The sequence below is a fragment of the Octopus bimaculoides genome, chromosome 3, assembly GCF_046866305.1.
Source record: "Octopus bimaculoides isolate indiv1 chromosome 3, ASM4686630v1, whole genome shotgun sequence".
In the NCBI taxonomy this organism is placed as follows: Eukaryota; Metazoa; Mollusca; class Cephalopoda; order Octopoda; family Octopodidae; genus Octopus; species Octopus bimaculoides.
The window spans coordinates 124218274-124240773 of NC_142930.1; the positions used below are offsets into that span (position 1 = coordinate 124218274).

Here is a 22500-nt window from a genome sequence, read left to right on the forward strand (position 1 = left end):
CATATATACATATATATATACATATATACATATATATATACATATATATACACATATATACATATATATATACATATATACACATATATATATATATACACATATATATATATATACATATATATATACATATATGCATATATATACATATATATATACATATATATATATATATAAATATATATATACATATATATATACATATGTATATATACATATATATATACATATGTATATATATATATATATATATATATATATATATATATATATATATATATATATATGTATAAGTTTGTGTGCCTGTGTTTGTCCCCCCCACATCACTTGACAACCGATGTTGGTGTGTTTACATCCCCGTAACCTAGCGGTTTGGCAAAAGAGATCGATAGAATAATTACTAGGCTTCCAAAGAATAAGTCCTGGGGTCGATTTGCTCTGCTAAAGGCGGTGCTCCAGCATGGCTGCAGTCAAATGATTGAAACAAGTAAAAGAGTATTATGATCATTTTCTGAATCACTTTCACTAGATTCGCGCACACCATCACTTGTAGTCGCAATTGCTGATTCACAAGCACTCATAGACAGACTTTTAGATTTCTTTTTAAAAAACAAATCTCGAGTTATTTGTTTAGAAGAAGCTTTTTTTTCGTTCACTATAAATTTCTCAGTAACATGCAAAAACATTTGTTATGGTAGTAGAAGCTTTTGCACTTCATTCAAAATTTGGATCTTGTGCTTGAAAAATGAAACTCATATACTTGGCGTCTCGTAAAGTGAGGTAAACCTCATCACCATCATCATCATCATCGTTTGACGTCCACCTTCTATGCTAGCATGGGTTGGATGATTTGACTGAGGACTGACGAACCAGATGGCTACACAGGCTCCAATCAGATTTGGCAGAGTTTTTACAGCTGGATGCCCTTCCTAACGCCAACCACTCAGAGAGTGTAGTAGGTGTTTTTACATGTCACCGGCACGAAGGCCAGTCAGGCAGTACTGGCAACGGCCACGCTCAAATGGTGTATTTTACGTGCCACCTGCACAGGAGCCAGTCCAGTGGCACTGGCAACGATCTCGCTCGGATGACTTTTCACGTGCCACCGGCACAAGTGCCAGGAACGCAAAGCTGCAGCACAAGTGCCAGGAAGGCGACGCTGGTAATGATTACACTCGAATGGTGGTGCCATCACGATTTCACCTTTGCTTGCCCCAACAGGTCTTCGCAAGCAGAGTTTAGTGTCCAATGGAGGAGACGTTGGCATGGGGGCTAGTCATCGAATTTAGTTTGATTTCGATTTCACTTGTATATACTTAATTATCTATGACAATAATTTAGAAGTTATGGAAAATTTAGCTGTTATTTCTACCAGGTTGAACTGTTATGTAAATGTTCTCTCATGGCTCATTGTTATTGCTGGTGTTGGTGAGTAGCCTTACAGTTATGAACTGATCAACATCTTTGCCACTGTGAATATTTGCAGTTTAGCCCTTTAGCATTTAAGTCAGCCATATCTGGCCTAATTATTTTACCTGCTTTGTGTTCAGGTCATCAAGATCTGGCCTGTTACACCTAGCCTGTAACATCATTGTAAAAATAAGCAATCACATGACTGAAATCTAAAAGCTACGTGACAATGCATGATTAATTCAAGACGATACCTTTTGCCTTTTACTTGTTTAGGTCATTAGACTGCGACCATGCTGGGGCATTGCCTTGAACAATTTGTTTTAGTCAAATGAACCGATCCCACTACTTATTTCTTGTTGAGCCCAGTACTTATTCTATCGGCCTCTTTTGCTGAATAGCTAAGTTACGGGAATGTAAACACACCAATACTGATTGTCAAGCAGTAGTTAGGGAGCAAACACACACACATATACATACATATATATAAAGGTTACGAAGGGTATTGGAGTCAACCAAACCCTAAAGATACAGGTAATACCGAGTAAGTGCTGTATACCGACTAGTTTTGCCCCTGACGTGGTTGCAACACGAGTGGGGAATATAACATGGGTCGTGTATTAGCGTGTGTATATATATATATATAAAAAAGAATGAGATAAAGAGACTAATGGTATAAGTAAAATTATATTATATTTTATATATGTGTGTGTGTGTGTGTGTGTGTGTGTGTGTGTGTGTGTGTGTAACTACATGTGGATTGCTGGCGATTTTTTTCCTCTGTCTTTCCTTTCTCTTGGACATTCCTCTGGCTCCTGCTTTGCTCAAAATGTAAAACTACCTTTCTTTCCTTCCCTGAGCATTTTATTAATACTTTGCATGTACCATGTCCTCGTGTTGTTTTTTCTTCGTGTTTTTTTTTTTGTTTTCTTAATCATATATATATATATGTATGTGTTTATGTATGTGTGTGTGTATGTATATATATATGTATGTATGTATGTATATGTATGTGTGTATAAATATGTGTGTGTGTGTGTACATATATATATATATATATAACAATAACAGTTTTTTAAGTTAAAATCTATATAAAAATATGTTTAAAAGACAACAGATTAACAAAAATCTGATGGAAGGAAGTTTTGTGTAAGTGCTTTCACTATCTTCAGCTTTTCAACTAACATTAATTATAATTACATCCATTATTATTTCATTTTTTAACTTCTATTTTATTTGTTTCAGAGTGCTTATTTAATAAGTAGTTTAAGATGGATTGAAATAAAGTTTAATAACAGTGTACAGTTGAACTTTAAACAAAGTGCACCAATAGTAAGTTGTTTTATTTGATATTTCAAGATTAGAAGTCTTTTGCTTTCATTACTTTTTTACTTTTTTTTCTCCTTACTTTTATTTTAACAGGCATGACAGTGTGGTATGAAGTTTGCTTCCCAACCACATGGTCTCAGGTTCAGTCCCACTGAATGGCACCTTGGTCAAGTGTCTTCTACTACAGCCTCAGGCTAACCAAATTTTTGTGAGTGGATTTGGTAGATGGAAACTGAAGAAGCTTGTCATATATATATATATATATATATATATATATATATATATATATATATTGGTGCAGGAGTGGCTGTGTGGTAAGACGTTTGCATCCCAACCACATGGCTCTGGGTTCAGTCCCACTGCATGGCACATTGGGCAAGTGTCTTCTACTATAGCCTTTGGCCGACCCAAGCCTAATGAGTGGATTTGGTAGATGGAAACTGAAAGAAGCCTTTTGCATATATATATATATATATATATATATATATATATATATATATATATATATATATATACACATATGTATATGATTGTGTGTCTGTATTTGTCCCCCCAACATCACTTGACAACCAATGCTGGCATGTTTATGTCCTTGGGAAGCAACCATCTTAGCACACAACCATGCCTGTACTGTACAATTTGTACAATTTTCGAAACATCAATTGGTGATGTTTGCTGTTCTCTACTGAAAGCATAAATTGATGATTTCTGCCACTTAAAGATTAATTAAATTAATGAGGATGTATTTCAATAAAAATATGGTAGCAAAAGATTTAAATGAAGTGTTATCGATTTTTTTCAGGTGTTATCCTTTGATAATGAAGAATCAGCAGTGTCTTTTGTATCGTGTATAGATGGGTATTTTCGACTTTCTTATGACTTCTACAATAGCTTATGTGAACAAGTGGAGCCACCTAGTATCAAATATATGCGAGAACATGGTTTCCATGGAAATATTACGTATGTTTCTTTAAGTTGTTCTGTTTTTGTTTCAGTCAAAAAGAACAACCAAACCTCATCCATTGTTCTCCCTCTTTTATTAAAAATAAAACAGTTCTAAAATATTACCATTAGAACATGTATACACACACACACACACACACACACACACACACACACACACACACACACACACACACACACACATGCTTAAATTCTAGGCAGCTGTAATGATTGTTTTGCAAAAATCCCACTCCTTTATTGATAGGCCTTGTAGTTTCATATTGATCCCAAGATACTTTTCACACACACATAATGTATGTATAGGTGTGTGTGTGTGTGTGTGCATGGATTGTGTATATGAATGTGTATATATATATGGATTATGCATATATATATATGTATGTATGTATATTATATGGATTATGCATATATATGTATATCATCATCATCGTTTAACGTCCGCTTTCCATGCTGGCATGGGTTGGATGGTTTCACTGAGGCCTGGTGAACCAGATGGCTGCACCAGACTCCAATCTGATCTGGCAGAGTTTCTATGGCTGGATGCCCTTCCTAACGCTAACCACTCCGAGAGTGTAGTGGGTGCTTTTACGTGCCACTGGCATGATGGCCACTCAGGTGGTACTGGCAATGGCCATGCTTGAATAGTGTTGATTATGTATATATATATATATCTATAAAAATTAGTGTACATTTATGCACAAAGAGGCGAGCCTTAACAGGTTGCCTAACATACTAGAAAGAACAGTCAAAAAGTTCAAACCACAGTCAAGAGCAATTTCGAAGGGAATGAAAAATAAAAACAGTTACCATGTTTTACAGCCAGACCTCAGGTTTCAAACTTTAATTAGCAAATAAAATAATTTGCAAGGAAAAGTCTCATCAGTGGATACACCAAAACAAACATATAAATTAGAGACCAAATAAATTGTGCCTCATCCTTATATATTATAATTTTTCAAATTTACCGTGCAAGTGCAGTTTCAGTCGGCAGCAAATAAAAATTCCGATTAAACTTCAGAAATTGCTAAAATCATTTCTTAAAATTAATATAGGGTAGGAAAAATTATAGAATTTTTTCTATCAATGGCTTAGTGGATTGTGTATGTGTGTTCGCTTTTGTTTATATATCTCGAGCTTCTTCTAATTCATTCATAAAACTCTAACCAGTTCAATCTGCAAGGATATTACAGTGAAGACCATGAAGAAACTACACCAGTATTATGGCAAAGGCTGTAAATGCGACAGTTGCTAACTGATGTAGTGGAAACATGTACATCATTAATAAGTTGTATTTAAATCATATTGTAAATTGAATTCATGAAATGCTATGTCATCATACTTATTATTATTATTTTCACACGCACACACACACATTCTACTTGTGTTATAATGCAGATAGTACAAGAATTTATTTTACATGTTAGAACTTTCAAACTGCAATTTTGTTTTTGTTTTGTTTATACAGCAAAAAATACATTACTGATATTCTTCGGAAAAAAAGTCATGAACCTGGATGTTATCTCATTCAATGGAACGTTGTCCATCCATTTCATTACCATATTGCTCGTCTTAACCCAAAATTTAACAGCAAAAATGCAAATGAAGAAGAAATATTGTATGAAATCATTGACTATTCTCAAAAGAAATATAAAGAAGCATTTCCTTCTAGCACAAATCTTTTGGAATATATCAAAAGTAGTAAAGCAAGCCAAATGTTGAAACCTGATAAATTTGGTAAGTTTATTTTGTGTAAGTTTTCTTTATATTCAATACTTTAACTAAGGGAGAACAGTGAACTAATGTACAAGAGTAGTTTTATAGATTACTAGCTGTAAATAGAGGACTATTCAAGAATTAGGCAAATAATCTTCTCATAAATTATGATTTGGAAAAAACAAAAAACAAGAAAGACCAAGTACTGCAAATTTTTTCAGCCATCAAATAAAATAACTTTATCAACATTGATGAGGTCAGAAGAAGAACAGACCAATGCCCAGTGTCCATCAGTATGTGTTAGCCCTGAGTTGGCTGGGGCTTGTTGTAAGACTCTCAATAAAGATATTTGCTAATTAAGTCCTTAAGTGGTACTCTGATGGGCAATGATGCAGGGGATGTCCCAAGATATACTAGCACCAGATGATTGACAGGGGCCTTCCATTGGTAAACTTATGAAGGAATGGCTTAAGATGTTTTGTTACGAACCTGGGTCAGGCACTTTATACTGCCTTGTGTCAGTTCACATGACTATCATGAATAGGTACCAGGTCACCTGGGAATTTTATCTGCAGCAATTGTTGTCTTGTTTATTTTATTGGTTTTATTTGTAAAGTCCAAGCAGTAAAGTCAGTCTCCGTGTGAATGGTTGTAATTTGGACAGAACTAAATACAACTGAATATTTTTGATTAATGCACCTATTTTGTGAAGCAAACTACTTCATCACATGACTGTTTGCATTACCCCAAAAATGGGCAACCACATGTACAACATGTAAATATATATTTTTCTTGGTTTGCCTTGAGCTCTCAACTCCTGATGGAGTTGTTGAGACACTCATAACATATGATGTCATAACATATGATGTTTTAAACCTAGTGATGCAAGCATGGCTATAGGCACAAGCATCTCTGTTGTTAAGATGTTTGCTTCCCAACAACATGGTTTTGGGTTCAGTGCCACTGCATGGTACCTTGAGCAAGTGTTTTCTGTAGCTCTAGGCCAACCAAAGATTTGGGAGTGAATGTGGTTGGCAGAAACTTAAAGGAACATGTTCTATACTGATATGAGTGCATGTGTCCCCTTCTTAAAGTAAATTTCTTCCTTTCTGTATTCTTTTGTCTCTGCAGCTCCTTCAAATCTGTTGCTATGTAAACCTGAAAATTATACTGGAATACAAGAATCAGTGACAAAACACTCACAACCTGATATACTTTCTCAGTCAGATATTCTTTTCCAAACAGAACAAGGTAAACAAAGTCTTTTTTAAATCTTTTTTTTTTTTGTTATTTTTTTTGTTTTAAATTCGTTCATAAGATAGGCGCAGGAGTGGCTGTGTGGTAGGTAGCTTGCATACCAACCACATAGTTCTGGGTTCAGTCCCACTGCGTGGTACCTTGGGCAAGTGTCTTCTACTATAGCCTCGGGCCAACCAAAGCCTTGTGAGTGGATTTTGTAGACGGAAACTGAAAGAAGCCTGTCGTATATATGTATATACATATGTGTGTGTGTGTATATGTTTGTGTGTCTGTGTTTGTTCCCCCAACGTCGCTTGACAACCGATGGTGGTGTGTTTCCGTCCCCATAACTTAGCGGTTCAGCAAAAGGAACCAATAATATAAGTACTAGTCTTACAAAGAATAAGTTCTGGGGTTGATTTGCTCGACTAAAGACGGTGCTCCAGCATGGCCACAGTCAAATAACTGAAACAAGTAAAAGAGTAAAGAGTAAAAGAGAGTAAGATATTCAGATGAGAAAGGAATACTACTCATAAACATATGTACGTCTTATTTCAAACTTGTGATATTCTTGTCTACTCCAGGCACAAGGCCAGAAACTTTTGGGGAGGGGACCAGTCGATTAGATTGAACCCAACTGGTATGCAATTGGTACTTAATTTATTGACCCTGAAAGGATGAAAAGCAAAGTCGACCTTGGCAGAATTTGAACTCAGAACGTAAAGCCCTGTCAACAGTGCAGATTGAGCAACTGGATTTAAGAGGGGGAAGGCAGAGACTTGAAGATGATCCTAAGTCTGAATGTGCTGCAACTGTCAACATTGAGGGAAAAATAGATCGTGTTCTCCATTTGATGATGGATGACAGGCAATTGACTATAAATTACATGGCCAATGCTATTAATATGTCTCATGAAACAGTTGAGAATATTCTACACTATGAACTTGGCAAGATGACGGTTTCTCCTTGGTAGGTGCCATGTTTTCTGACACTTGAAATCTCATTTGGTCACATTCCATGATAATATCTTGATCAGCTTATGAATTTTTCAGATGATCCTTGTTATGTCTTGCAAGTCACTTGGTCACCCTGCCAGTGCTGGTGCCATGTAGAAAGCATCCAGTCTACATTGTAAAATGGTTAGCATTTGGAAAGGTATCCAGCTGTAAAAAAAAAAAACATGCCAAAACTGACCTTGCCTCTACTGGTGCCATGTAAAAAGCACTCAGGCCACTCTGTGGAGTGGCTGGTAATCAGAAAGGCATCCAACTGTAAAAATCATGCCAAAAACGACAGGGAAGCATGGTGCAGTCTTCTGCCTAGCTAGTGCTTGCCAACCTATGCCAGCAGGGAAGCCTGGTGCAGTCTTCTGCCTAGCTAGTGCTTGCCAACCTATGCCAGCAGGGAAGCCTGGTGCAGTCTTCTGCCTAGCTAGTGCTTGCCAACCTATGCCAGCACTTGTTAAACCGTCTAACCTATGCCAGCACCTGTCAAACTGTCTAACCTATGCCAGCACCTGACAAACTGTCTAACCTATGCCAGCACTTGTCAAACCGTCTAACCTATACTAGCACCTGTCAAACCGTCTAACCTATGCCAGTGCCTGTCAAACTGTCTAACCTATGCCAGCACCTGTCAAACCGTCCAACCTATGCCAGCACCTGTCAAACTGCCCAACCTATGGCAGCATGGAAATCAGTTGTTAAATGATGATGATATATGGTTGGTTAGTCCACATTACTCCATAAGGAGCATACGGTCAGTTTTCCTGATTTCTTTGGCATATATATATTCCTCCCAGGACAGGACACCGGTATGTTGTAGGATTACCCCCTTTTACTAGATCAGTGGACTGGAGTAATGTGAAATGAAGTGTTTTGATCAAGAACACAACACAGCCCGGTCCAGGAATTGAAACCACAATCTTATGATCATGAGTCCAACACCCTAACCACTAAGCCATGCACCTCCACACACACACACACACACACACACACACACACACACACACACACACACACATATGTAAGTGTGCCTTTGTCGTTGCATATGCATCCCACCACTGCTTGATAACTGGTGATGGTTTGTTTATGTCCTCATAACCTAACAGTTTGGCAAACAAGACTGATGAATAAGTACAAGACTTAGAAAATAAGTACGAAGGTTGATCTGTTTGACTAAAACTCCAGCATTACCCCACAGTCCAGTAATAGAAATAATAAATAATTAATAAATAACTGCCAGTTTAAATAATGATTTTTTTTGTTCATTTTTGCATATCCGTTTTATTTTCCCCAGCTGTTATTGGAAGTGGTGTGTTCACTGATGTAAAGGTTGGTGTTTATAAAGGAAATGGAAATAAACCTGTGGCTGTTAAGCAATTGAAAGACTTTTCAGATTCTCCATACTATTTACAGGTTTGCATTACTATTTCCTTTTCAAGCAACAAAAAAAAAAAAAGAAAAAAAAGAGAAAATTCTGTGCATGTTCTTCTTTGTGCTTCTACTTAAAATTCAAACTTTCGATCTCAATGTTGTTGTAGGGTGAGTCATTCTCTTTTAGTGCCTTAATATTTAACACAATCACCAGTAAAGTTTCCACTTATAAGAATTGGATGAGATATGACGGCTCGGCCGGCTCTCCCCAGTTCTTATATTAATCATTAAATCCAGAAATACAACACAAGGGATAACGGTAACAACAGATCAATAGTTTATTCTAGGTTGGTGTAGAGCCATTTCGTTCCTGGGTGAATAGACATGCCGCTAGAATACCAAAGAAGCTTCGACCACATGTCGGGATCGAGTTGTGAGAGCCTGGAAGAACGTCCTGTCATGACGGCTGCTGGATGGATAAGAGAGCGAACGCTATTTCTTTCTCTCCACCTGTTGCATTGTGCATGCGTGCTCAGGTACTTCCGCTGACGGCAAGTCCCTTACACATGCGCAATGGCACTTCCCAAGATGGCGGCCACACGTGCCACTACACACTCATTTACCTATTTATTTTTCCTAAAATTTTTGTTGCATCTTGCAACCTTTTCAATAGTTATTGACTCTGTCCGTAATGGTGAATGTGTTAAATAATAATTTTTTTTTTTAGTAGAGTTAACATGTAGAGTGCAGGCCCGTCAGAGCTCTGGACCCTTGGGCAGTGCCCAATTGACCGATGGCTCAGTTTGCCCCTGCAAGAAGGTAAGTTGTGATTAATAGCAGATTTAGCTGTTATTTTTGTCTTACAGAGATATACAGACAGGAGGTAGTTTATAGATTTGGCAGCTATTTGTGACTCATAAAAATATAGAAATTACGAGAAGATAAGATGTGATTTATAGAAAATTTAGCTTCTATTTCTGAATCAACTCACAAAGGCATAGATATCTTTAAAAGTTAAGATGTGATTTATAGATTTGGCTGCTATTTCTGACTTGCAAAGACTCAGAGATCACTAGAAGATATTTTCACTAGGTTTGCTTAATTTATTTTATCCTTTTCAGCTTGGATTTTCATTTATCATTTCAGTTTTTCTTGAATGCTATTGAGGATCATTATCTTCTGTCAAAGAATCCATCCTTTTTACAAATGGAAGGAATAATTCTGAAGCCAAAATGTGGTCTAGTAATGGAATATGCAAATCATAAAAGCATCAGTGAATTTCTCTGTCGGAATACTGACGTTCGTGTTGGGTTGATATTGAAAATGGCAGCTAAGGTTTCAGATGGATTGACGTGTCTGGTAAATATAAACCTCTTCCTTCTCCTCCTCTAATAATAATCCTTTTAACTAAAGGCTCAAGACCTGAAGTTTTAGGGGAGGGTTTGAGTCGAATTCATCTACATGGACAATGTGCTTTCCGTGACTATAAGGGTCTGACTCTTTTTTTCTAGTAATGTAGGTGCTACCTGCGCCCTTTCTTGTGGCTATAAAGGTCTTTGACACTTGTTTCTAGCAATGTAGGTGCTACCCTTCACCCTCTGTCACAATCAGTGACAAATGAATTTTTCCTTTTTGGTTTTATATTGCATCTGGCCACCTTCGTTATTTTACACACACACACACACACACACACACACACACACACACACATACATATTTATATATAGATATAAATATCGTTGCACTCCATCAGTTATGACAACAAGGGTACCAGTTCATCCGATCAACGGAAGAGCCTGCTTGTGAAATTAACATACAAGTGACTGAGCACTCCACAGACACATGTACCCTTAATGTAGTTCAAGGAAAGATTCAGCGTGACAAGGCTGACTCTTTGAAATACAGGAAGAAAGAGAGAAATATGTGGTGAAAAAGTACAGCTGGGTTCGCCACCACCCCCTACCAGAGCCTTGTGAAGCTTTAGGTGTTTTCACTCAATAAACACTCACAACGCCCATTCTGGTAATCAAAACCATGATCCTATGACCACGAGTCCAATGCCCTAACCACTAGGCCATTGCACCTCCACAGATATATATATATATATATATATATATATATATACACACACACACACACACATACACACATATATGTATATATGGACATAACAAGCTTCTTTCAGTTTCTTATTTGTTCATTGCCCACAAGGGGCTCCACACAGAGGGGACAAACAAGGACAGACAAACGGATTAAGTCGGTTATATCGACCCCAGTGCGTAACTGGTACATATTTAATCGACCCCGAAAGGATGAAAGACAAAGTCGACCTCGACAGAATTTGAACTCAGAATGTAACGGCAGACAAAATACCGCTAAGCATTTCGCCCGGCGTGCTAACGTTTCTGCCAGCTCGCCGCCTTACTGAAAGCTTCTTTCAGTTTCTGTCTACCAAATTCACTCACAAAGTTTTGGGTGACTCAAGGCTGTAATAGAAGACACATGCTTCAGGTGCTTTGTAGTGAGATTGAACTTGAAACTATGTATTCTTTTTAGTCATTTGACTGTGGCCATGCTGGAGCACCGCCTTTAGTTGAACAAATCGACCTCAGGATTTATTCTTTGTAAACCTAGTGCTTATTCTATTGGTCTCTTTTGCCGAACCGTTAAGTTACGGGGACAGAAACACACCAGCATTGGTTGTCAAGCGATGGTGGGGTTTGACAAATTCACGCATGCGCACACACACACATGACAGGCTTCTTTCAGTTTCCATCTACCAAATCCACTCACAAGGCTTTGGTCGGCCCGAGGCGATAGTAGAAGACACTTGCCCAAGGTGCCATGCAATGGGACTGAACCCGGGACCATGTGGTTTGTAAGCAAGCTTCTTACCACACAACCACTCCTGTTCCTATGTAGTTGGAAAGTGAGCTTTTTAATCACACAGCCATTCTTGTAAATATTTTCAATGTAAGAAATAACAAAACACCTACAAATGTCCATTGTTGTTGTTGTTACTTTCAGCGGAGACAGAGTTTGGTTCATGGTAACCTTCACTGTCGTAATTTATTGTTGTGTACAATGAGCCAAGTGAAAATAGCCGACGCAGGACTTGTCAAAGTTACAGATCATCTACCATTAGATAACCAAGTTAACACTGTCAGGTTTGATATGAATCTTTACCTTTATTAACACCTCTAAAATACAATAACAGTGCTGGTGGTGGTCGTCATTGGCAGCAGTAGTTCTGTCATTGGCAGCAGCAGCAGCAGTCGGTCGGTTATGAAGGCAAGGGTTCCGGTTGATCCGATCAGTGGAACGGCCTGCTTGTGAAATTAATGTTCAAGTTGCTGACGTCTCCTCGGAGATTGCTAACCTTAATGTAATTCTCAGGGAGATTTAGCCTGAGACAGAATGTAACAAGGCTAGTCCTTTGAATTACTGGTACAACACATTTTTTGCTAGCTGAGTGCACTGAAGCAATGAGAAATAAAGTGTCTTGCTCAAGGACACAATTCACTCATGATTTTTTGATTTTGAGCCAAATATCCATAACCACGAAGTCATGTGCCTTCATTTGGTTTTTTCATAGTCAGCCTCTTACTCGTCTGTACTCATGTTTGCATGCATGCGCACATACACACACACATGCACACACACACACACACAACACATACATACCCACACAGAGAACACGATCACATATACAACACACACACACAACATACACACAAATACACAAACACGCACACAAACACATACATACCGACACAGAGAACACAATCACATGCACAACATACACACAAACACACACATACACACACAACACACATATATACATACACACACACACACAACACATACATACATACCCACATAGAGAACACAATCACATACACAACACACACACATACATACACAACACGCACACCACATACACACAAACACATACACACACACACACACACACACACACACACACACACACACACACACACACACACACACAAACAAACAAACAGACACACACACACACACACACGCAAAACCCATTTCTTTTTAAACTTTTATACAACATGAATTTCTGAAAGGAGTCATCATCATTGTTTAATGTCCATCTTTCATGCATACATGGGTAGGGTGGTTCACAGAAGCAGGTCAGGTAAAAAAAAAACTACCCTAAGCTACTCTGTTTTGGCAGTGTTCTTACAGCTGCATGCCTTTCCTGATGCCAACCACTTCACAGAGTGAGCTAGTTGCCTTTTATGTGGCACTAGCACAAGTTTTCACATGATTTTTACAGCTCTCTCTCTGTCATTTTTTTTTTAATATATGATATCAAAATCTCTTTCAGAAAACCCTGGTTGGCACCTGAGCTACAAAGTAATTTACAGAAACCCACTTGTGAATCTGATATGTTTGCATTTGGAAGTTGTCTTTGTGAGATGTTATGTTTTGATTGCAATCCTCCGCAAGAAAACTTTCAAAATCAAGTAAGTATTTACCATATTTGGTGGCCTATAAGATGCACGAGTATATAGCCTAGGCTATACATTTGTAAAATAAATTACCTCTAAAATAAAGTTTACCTGTATAACTTTGTTATTACTGGTAAATAAATAAGCAATTTATTGCATCCACATTTTATATATATATATATATATATATATATATATATATATATATATATATACATATATATATATATATATATATATACATATATATATATATATATATATATACATATATATATATATATATATATATATATATATATATATATATATATATATATATATATATATATATACCATAGGCGATTGTTCATTAGTAGATGGCAGCACACGTTTAGTAAACATACATACCATTTTGAGCGAGTTTTGAGTCTACATTGAGTGCATTGGATGCAGGGGGATTTTTAAAGCCATTTTTTGGAAAAAAAGGTGAGTCTTATAGGCCATTAAATACAGTATTTATAAACTCACATTCCTTTAAAATTATATTTCGATTTTATTTCTATTATTCATCAGAAAGAAACAGCTCCTTTAGCATCTTTTATCTTCTTTAATCTCACCAGTCAGGATTAATTTCACAAGATTATAGTGAAGGCCAGATGACTCAGTGACTAAAGCATTGGGTTCACAATCATGAAGTAGAGGGTTTGATTCCTGGTGTAAATAAAAATTTCCTATACCTTAAGTGGATTAATACGAGGGATGGTTTATGCATATACGTCAAGCATTATAGAATGATTGCTGTAAAACATAGCAGAACCACTGCAAATATAATATTTGCATACACCTATAGGCATGAAGTGCATTTTGCAAAATCTTTTTTCTCTATTATTTATTTTTTATTTATGTTACATATACATGTACATACTCTTTATAGTGGGACCTAAATCTAAGGCCTCAGCCAGTCCACTTATGCGTACCTTCCTTCATTGGACACTAAACTCCACTTGCGAAGACCTGTTGAGGCAAGTGAAATCGAAATTGAGTTAAATTCGACGACTGGCACCCATGCCAACGTTGTCTCCTTCATTGGACACATAACTCAGCTTGCGAAGACTTATTGGAGCAAGCGAAAGCGAAATTGTGATGGCACCTGTGCCCAGCGTCGCCTTTCTGGCACTTGTGCCTGCGGCATGTGTAAGGACTTTCAAGCGAGATCGTTGCCAGTGCCCCTGGACTGGTTCTTGTGCGGGTGGCACATAAAATACACCATTTTGAGTATGGCCGTTGCCAGTACCGCCTGACTGGCCTTCGTGCCGGTGGCACGTAAAAGCACCCACTACACTCTCTGAGTGGTTGGCGTTAGGAATCCAGCTGTAGAAACTTTGCCAAATCAGATTGGAGCCTGGTGTAGCCATCTGGTTTCATCAGTCCTCAGTCAAATCGTCCAACCCATGCTAGCATGGAAAGCGGACATTAAACGATGATGATGATATATACATATACATACCCTTTATAGTATAAGAACTCCATTGCAATGTTTTTCTAAGAAATATTTTGATTGTGAAGGCACATGGCTCAGTGGTTAGAACATTGGGCTTACAATCGTGAAGTTGTGAGTTCAATTCCCAGACTAGACAGTGTGTTGTGTTCTTGAGTAAGATACTTTATTTTATGTTGCGATGTCACTGGCATCAAGCTGTATCGGCCTTTGCCTTTCATTTAGGCTTGGGGACCAGAGAACAATCAAAGAAGTGCTTCATAATCTGGTTTGCTTCTCTACATTTGCAGGTGGCTTGGTGGCCAAGACAGCTTTTGGTCACCACCTTCTCATTGTCTGGTGGCTCAGAGAAGGCCACTTCTCTGAGCCCACAGTACTTCTGATCCAAAAGGAAGGTCTTCACCATGAAGATTCCCCTGTCAGTTCCGGGTTCAGTCCCACTATGTGGTACCTTGAGCAAGTGTCTTCTACTATACTCTTGGGCTCACCAAAGCCTGCTGAATGGATTTGGTTGAAGGAAACTGAAAGAAGCCTGTTGTATATGTATATGTGTATATCTATGTGTGTGTCTGTGTTTTTGCCACTCCCGACTGAGTTGGTGTGTTTGCATTCCTGTAACTTAGCAGTTCAGCAAAAGGAGCCAATAGAATAAGCACCATGCTTAGAAAATAAGTCTTGGGTTGATTCATTTAACTAAAAATTCAAGGCAGTGCTCCAGCATAACCACAGTTTAATGACTGAAACAAGTAAAAGAATCTACATTTTAATCCCCCTCCTTTTTTTTTTAACAGGCTAACTGTGCACATGTTTGCCGTTTACTGATTGAATCCAAAGCTGCCAGCAAGAATGATGGCAATGCCGAGCAGCTTGATGCGATCTACAAGGAAGTTCATTCCTTAATACTTGAGTGCCGTGCAAAAGGTAGTGAATGCCGACCTAAACCAGGTGATGTAAGCAAAATATTACTGCAGTTGGCTGATAAATGTAAGTTTAAATTAATTTCTTTGCTTTTATATATATATATATATTATATATCATCATCATCATCATTTCATGTCCACTTTCCATGCTAGCATGGGTTGGACGATTTGACTGAGGACTGGCGAACCAGATGGCTATGCCAGGCTCCAATCTGATTTGGCAGAGTTTCTACAGCTGGATGCCCTTCCTAACGCCAACCACTCAGAGAGTGTAGTGGGTGCTTTTACGTGCCACCGGCATGAAGGCCAGTCAGGTGGTACTGGCAACGGCCATGCTCAAAATGGTGTATTTTATGTGCCACCCGCACAGGGGCCAGTCCAGCGGCACTGGCAACGACCTCGCTTGAATGTCTTTTTATGTGCCGCCGGCACAAGTGCCAGGAAGGCGACGCAAGAAATATATATATAGATTCAGATGAATATGGTACTTAAGTTGAGGAACCAGAGTTTAGTACGGTATTATCCATACAATTTCAAAGTAAGGTGATTAAAATCAAAATAAGCAACAAGGATATCCAGAGGTAATGCAGTACGATTGTTTCAAGCAAGTCCATTTAATTGAACAATTCAATCATTACATCAATTTAAAATGCAGAGCAATCCCCAGCTGCACAAAGACATAGAATTTAATTAAATTAGAACAGATGGACACATTAGTATAATTATACCTAAAATCTCCAAGAAGTTAAGGAGATAGACAAAAAACATGCTGTCTTCACTCCAGCATAATGTTGAAAAGTTGAAAATGCACTGAGTGTGTATCATCATCATTTAATTTCTGTTGTCCATGCTGGCTTGGGTTGGACAGTTTGACCAGGCTGGAAGGCTGCACCAAGATTAATTGGTTTTAATAATAATACACATAGCTGGTTTCCCATCTGTATGATTTGAGGAAAATGGAGCTGTGTTGCAAACTGTGTATGTGTAGCAGAAGTATGATCACTCTTGAACTTTAGCTACCCACATGGTGTCTTTTTACTTTTAACTATCCATTTTGGTTCACCACATGATGATCAGGTTCATTTAGCTTTACTTGGGCCGTCCACCTTTTAACCTGATGGACTAGTCTAGCATCTGTACATCAACTATAAAATGGGGAGTTTTTGCTTGCTAATTCTAGGCAGGGGAGTTTTGCTATGAGCGACCTGGGACCTTTGGTGTGAGAACATTTTGATTCCTCAATGCAGTTTCAGTTTGAACAGAATTGAAACCAGAATCCTTGATCTTATTCTTTGCATCTTACCAGCATTTAAACAGAATTGTAACCAGAATTTTTGTGATACCATGCTCCAGGTTTTTCTAATCTTTTATCTTTGTTTTTATGAGCATTTGAATTTATAATGTATTGACAATTATTAATGTCCTATCAGTTTTGCTGTATCTAATTTTTGTGATGCTAAGAAATGTTTCAGGGTAGTCAACTGCAACTTGTCTTTGAATTTGTTTATTGATATCCATCCTGACTTCATTTAACAGAAGACATAACATTATCAAACCTTTAACCGCAATTCATATAACCACAGCACATTTCTATAGCTAAATATGGCTGTATGTATGGCTGGATGGTTTGCTGGCTTGATTGATCATGTGACCAGTGATGTATAACATCATCTGATAGTCTGGTTGATACAAGGGTGTGTGTATGTGTATATGTATGAATATATATATATCCAATGAAGGTCTTAAAAGACATGTTAAGATCCACAATGAGCAGAACTTATCTGCAGATATTGGTAGTTCAAATCAGAGGTGCAATCTGTGTGGTTGTTTTTTCAGAACATTGTCTGGTTTAACAAGCCACATCAGACGCCATGAAAGGGCTAAGGTGTAGGTACAGGAGGTGGTCAAACTCTGTGTAAGGAGTAGGCAACCACCATATATATATATATATATATATATATATATACATACATATACACACACACACACACTTTATTATTAAAACTGCAAAAACATCACAAAAATATCATATATATATATATATATATATATATATATTATATACAAGATGAGGAGAAATATCCGTCAAATGTAAATAATGTAAATAATTCCTCATCTCTTAAATATAGAACTGTATTATTATATACTTGTTTATATATTCAATTATGAAAACAAGCATGAAAAATCATCTAATTTCGAAGGATTTGACTACTTGCAGTGATGAATGTACCGGAATTAAAGTACAGTGATGATGACATCGAACTCATCAAAGCAGTGCACAGCAGTGACAGTACACAAACTTTATGCAATCACAAATGGAATAGAGAAGTTTTAAGACCACCACCAATCACAGAAGAGCTAAAACGCCTTTGTTCGCAAGTTCCAAGAACCAACACATCCGTAGCATTGCCCAATCCACTGGAAATATTTAGAAAAGACATGGCTATGGAGTCTGTTCTTGGACAGGTAAGGAAAAAAAAAACAGATTAATTTTATGTGCTTTTTATTGTTTTTGTTTTAAATTTCTCTTCTCTCTTTCCTTCCTCCTCCACTCTCATTCCTTCCACTTCGGCTTTCATTCCTCCATCCTCTGCACTCATTCCTCCCTCCTCCACTCTCATTCCTTCCTCCTCCACTCATTCCTTCCTCCTCCACTCATTCCTCCCTCCTCCACTCATTCCTTCCTCCTCTACATTGTCATTCCTTTCTTTTCTACACTATCATTCCTTTCTCCTCTACACTCATTCCTCCCTCCTCCACTCTCATTCCTTCCTCCTCTGCACTCATTCCTCCCTCCTCCACTCTCATTCCTTCCTCCTCTGCACTCATTCCTCCCTCCTCCACTCATTCCTCCCTCCTCCACTCATTCCTCCCTCCTCCACTCTCATTCCTTCCTGCTCTACACTCATTCCTTCCTCCTCCACTCATTCCTCCCTCCTCCACTCATTCCTCCCTCCTCCACTCTCATTCCTCCCTCCTCTACACTCATTCCTTCCTCCTCCACTCATTCCTCCCTCCTCCACTCTCATTCCTTCCTCCTCTACACTTATTCCTCCCTCCTCTACACTCATTCCTCCCTCCTCTACACTCATTCCTCCCTCCTCTACTCATTCCTCCCTCCTCCACTCATTCCTTCCTCCTCCACTCTCATTCCTTCCTCCTCTACACTCATTCCTTCCTCCTCCACTCATTCCTCCCTCCTCCACTCTCATTCCTTCCTCCTCCACTCATTCCTTCATCCTCCACTTACATTCCTTCCTCCTCCACTCATTCCTTCCTCTGCTACACTGTCATTCCTTCCTCCTCTGCACTCATTCCTTCCTCCTCTGCACTCATTCCTCCCTCCTCCACTCTCATTCCTTCCACCTCTACACTCATTCCTCCCTCCTCCACTCTCATTCCTTTCTCCTCCAGTTATCAAGCGATGTTGGGGAGACAAACACAGACACACAAACACACACATATATAGATATATACGACAGGCTTCTTTCAGTTTCTGTCTACCGAATCCTCTCACAAGGCTTTGATCGGCCCGAGGCTATAGTAGAAGACACTTGCCCAAGGTGCCACACAGTGGGACTGAACCTGGAACCATGTGGTTGGTAAGCAAGCTACTTTATTTCATTTCAATTTGCCATAAAGGCAGTACACAGAGAGTAGTTACGGGCTGGACAAAAACATTAATGAGATGAGATGAATGGTGATTAATATGGGAGAAGACAGGAGCCGCCCGCCGAACTCTGCTTCTCTAAATCAATGTTCTTTTATAAATTTACAATTTGAGGCTATAAACCTCTTACTTTACAGTTTCAATTTCAACTGTCTTTGAAATGAGGCACTTGCCTCTTCCACTTTTCTTTTCATGGGCCACAAGCCCTTTCAATATGAGGCACTCTTCTGCACCTATTCGTTAATTTTCTTGATAAAAACTTTTTTTCATGAATTTATGCTGCTGCAATGAATTGGAGTGCATCTAATAAGCCTATGCATGTTTTGTATCATCAAATGTGGTAATTTTATTTATTTAATTTTTTTTTTCAAATTCAGGGGGCATTTGGTAAAGTCTGGAAAATAACATATAAAAAGAATAATGAAAAGAAAACTGCGGCCTTTAAGGAATTTCATCCCAAGAATCAGCCATCTTCTCTTAAGCTTAATTTGGAAATTCAAAATCCTTATTGAATTGCGTCATGAAAGAATCATTCAGATATATGGATTTTGCAATGGTTAGTGTATGAAAATTTTATTCCTTTCTATGATGATGATGATCATCGTTTAATGTCCGCTTTCCATGCTAGGAAGGGTTGGATGATTTGACTGAGGACTGGTGAACCAGATGGCTACACCAGGCCCCAATCTGATTTGGCAGAGTTTCTACAGCTGGGATGCCCTTGTAATAAACCTCAACCTTGGGTAATGTTAACCATCATTCTTCCATATTTCAGTATTCTTATCTTCATTGGATTCTGTTATAAGAATCATATCATTGGTAAACAGAAGTTTTCACCTCATCATTACCATCATCACTGTCACCATCACCACCATCATCATAATCATCATCATCTTTTAACATCTGCTTTCCATGCTGGCATAGGTTGAACAGTTTGACAGGAGCTGGGAAGCTGGAGGGTTGCACCAAACCCCAATCATCTGTTTTGACATGGTTTCTATAGCTGGATGCCCTTCCTAACGCCAACCACTTTACAGAGTGTACTGGGTGGTTTTTACATGGCACCAGCATGGGTGCTTTTTACATGGTGCCCCAGTATGGGTGCTTTTTTATGTGGCACCAGCATGGTTACTTTTCTGCATGGCACCAGTACAGATCCTTGAATACTAAATAACTTTCTGACTGCTACTAATTGTGTCTCTAGACTGTATTGCTTTTTGGTGATCATTTTGTAAACATCTAGCTCAATGTCTGTTGTCCATACTGGCATGGGTTGGACAGTTTGACCAGGGCTGGTAAGTTGAGGGGCTGCACCAGACTCCAGTCTGATTTAGCATGGTTTCTACAGCTGGATACCTTTCCTAATGCCAACCACACTGAGAGTGTAATGATTGTTTTTTGGCATGCATGCCAGTTGTGTGGCACCACTATCTGCCATGGCTATGATTTCACTTGGCTTGATGGGTCTTCTTCTCAGGCATGGCATATTGCCAAAGATCTTGATTATTTGCCATTGCCTTTGTGAGTCTTGTGATTTCCTTGCAGTTATCTCCTATGCTTGCTGGTACCACACTGTGTGTCACAGAGAACAAGTTTTGATGCTCCTTATTCTTGGTGCCATAAGCAATGACCTGATATGCAGAGACCTCATTCTCTGATCTTGTTGGTTACTTTTCGAAAGCTGCCCAAGGAGATGCTCTTTGATCAAGCGCTGCTGCTAATTTGCATCCAGGGCCATTTGTAGCATCCTTGTGTAACTGCCATCTAAACTCGTCTTTGCTTGTTTGGTATTTGTCCATGTTTCACTACCATACAAGAGCACTACTAAGTCAGCAATGGAAAGGAACAGTCTGATTTTGAAGAAAGTCAAAAATCCAACTTATAATCAAGGTTGCTTTTGGCTTCTGTGTGTTGTGATGAATGGTGAAATGTTGAGGTTCATCTTTTATGGGTCCCTGGAAAAATTTTGCTTGAGATGTTTTTATTGGTATGTATTACAAGAAACAGCTAGGTTTTACTTAGTTCAACTTACACAGGGTAACGATCAAAAACAAAATAGGAATTTTGAAAGAGGTTTCTATAAAACTAGTTTTTAAACATCAAATGATTATAGGGGACCACCAGAATAAAATAAAAACCAAAAGGGGTCCATAGATAAAAAGATCTAACCCATGTTTGGTATTAGTGGCAAAAACTCACACACACAGGCATATCCACACACGTGTAGAAATATACACATGCAAATAGAGAGAGTGAGAAAGAGGGAGAGAGAGAGATTACAATTTATTTACTGAACACAAATGACATAAACACTCTCCTTCTTCTCGTTCATATGTAGAGGAATATGGAGAATGAGAGAACATGAGGGGAATGAGAGAAATTTTAAAATGTCTCATGTCAAATAAATTCAGCATTGAATCAGTAATGCCAAATAAATGGCACCAAAACAACCACGTTGAAACGATTCTCAACCTTTTGTTTATTTATAACTGCTTTAGTATAATACGAAATACAAATTGTATGGCATTAGAACCTGTTTTTAGCTAAATATACTGAAACAAGTATTAGCCTGTTTTTTTTTTTTATTAACCCCTTGCAGGCAGGAAATGGTACTAACTGCATCAAAGCACTGTGCATGAGAGCAGTGCGATGTCTTGCTCTGTGTGGCACAATGTTTTCAAATGGACCACACTGAGAAAATTCTGTAAATACACTGTAAAATTCCTTTTATGAAAAATTATGTAGTTGCTGTACAGCCTAATGTTGTTGTTGTTGTTGTTGGCACTCCGTTGCTTATGACGTCGAGGGTTCCAGTTGATCCGATCAACGGAACAGCCTGCTCGTGAAATTAACGTGCAAGTGAACGAGCACTCCACAGACATGTGTACCCTTAACGTAGTTCTCGGGGATATTCAGCATG

The 22500-nt window shown here is 38.3% G+C and overlaps 2 protein-coding genes across 2 annotated transcripts in view; both read left to right on the forward strand.

Moving 5' to 3' along the window:
* Nucleotides 1-745: 745 nt before the first annotated feature.
* Nucleotides 746-22500, forward strand: part of LOC106876525 (tyrosine-protein kinase JAK1) — a 26731-nt gene continuing 4976 nt past the window's right edge. Inside the window, exons 1-12 of the mRNA XM_089348405.1 lie at nt 746-775; nt 2656-2742; nt 3542-3699; nt 5168-5436; nt 6547-6666; nt 8953-9071; nt 10176-10388; nt 12057-12196; nt 13387-13525; nt 15782-15974; nt 18129-18376; nt 19958-20136. Of these exons, the coding sequence (XP_089204531.1) occupies nt 746-775; nt 2656-2742; nt 3542-3699; nt 5168-5436; nt 6547-6666; nt 8953-9071; nt 10176-10388; nt 12057-12196; nt 13387-13525; nt 15782-15974; nt 18129-18376; nt 19958-20092 (1851 nt within the window). The 3' untranslated portion in view covers nt 20093-20136. The remainder of the gene's footprint in view (nt 776-2655; nt 2743-3541; nt 3700-5167; nt 5437-6546; nt 6667-8952; nt 9072-10175; nt 10389-12056; nt 12197-13386; nt 13526-15781; nt 15975-18128; nt 18377-19957; nt 20137-22500) is intronic.
* Nucleotides 20327-22500, forward strand: part of LOC128247284 (megakaryocyte-associated tyrosine-protein kinase-like) — a 9142-nt gene continuing 6968 nt past the window's right edge. The window contains exon 1 of the mRNA XM_089348407.1: nt 20327-20399. Coding sequence (XP_089204533.1) covers nt 20327-20399 — 73 coding nt within the window. The remainder of the gene's footprint in view (nt 20400-22500) is intronic.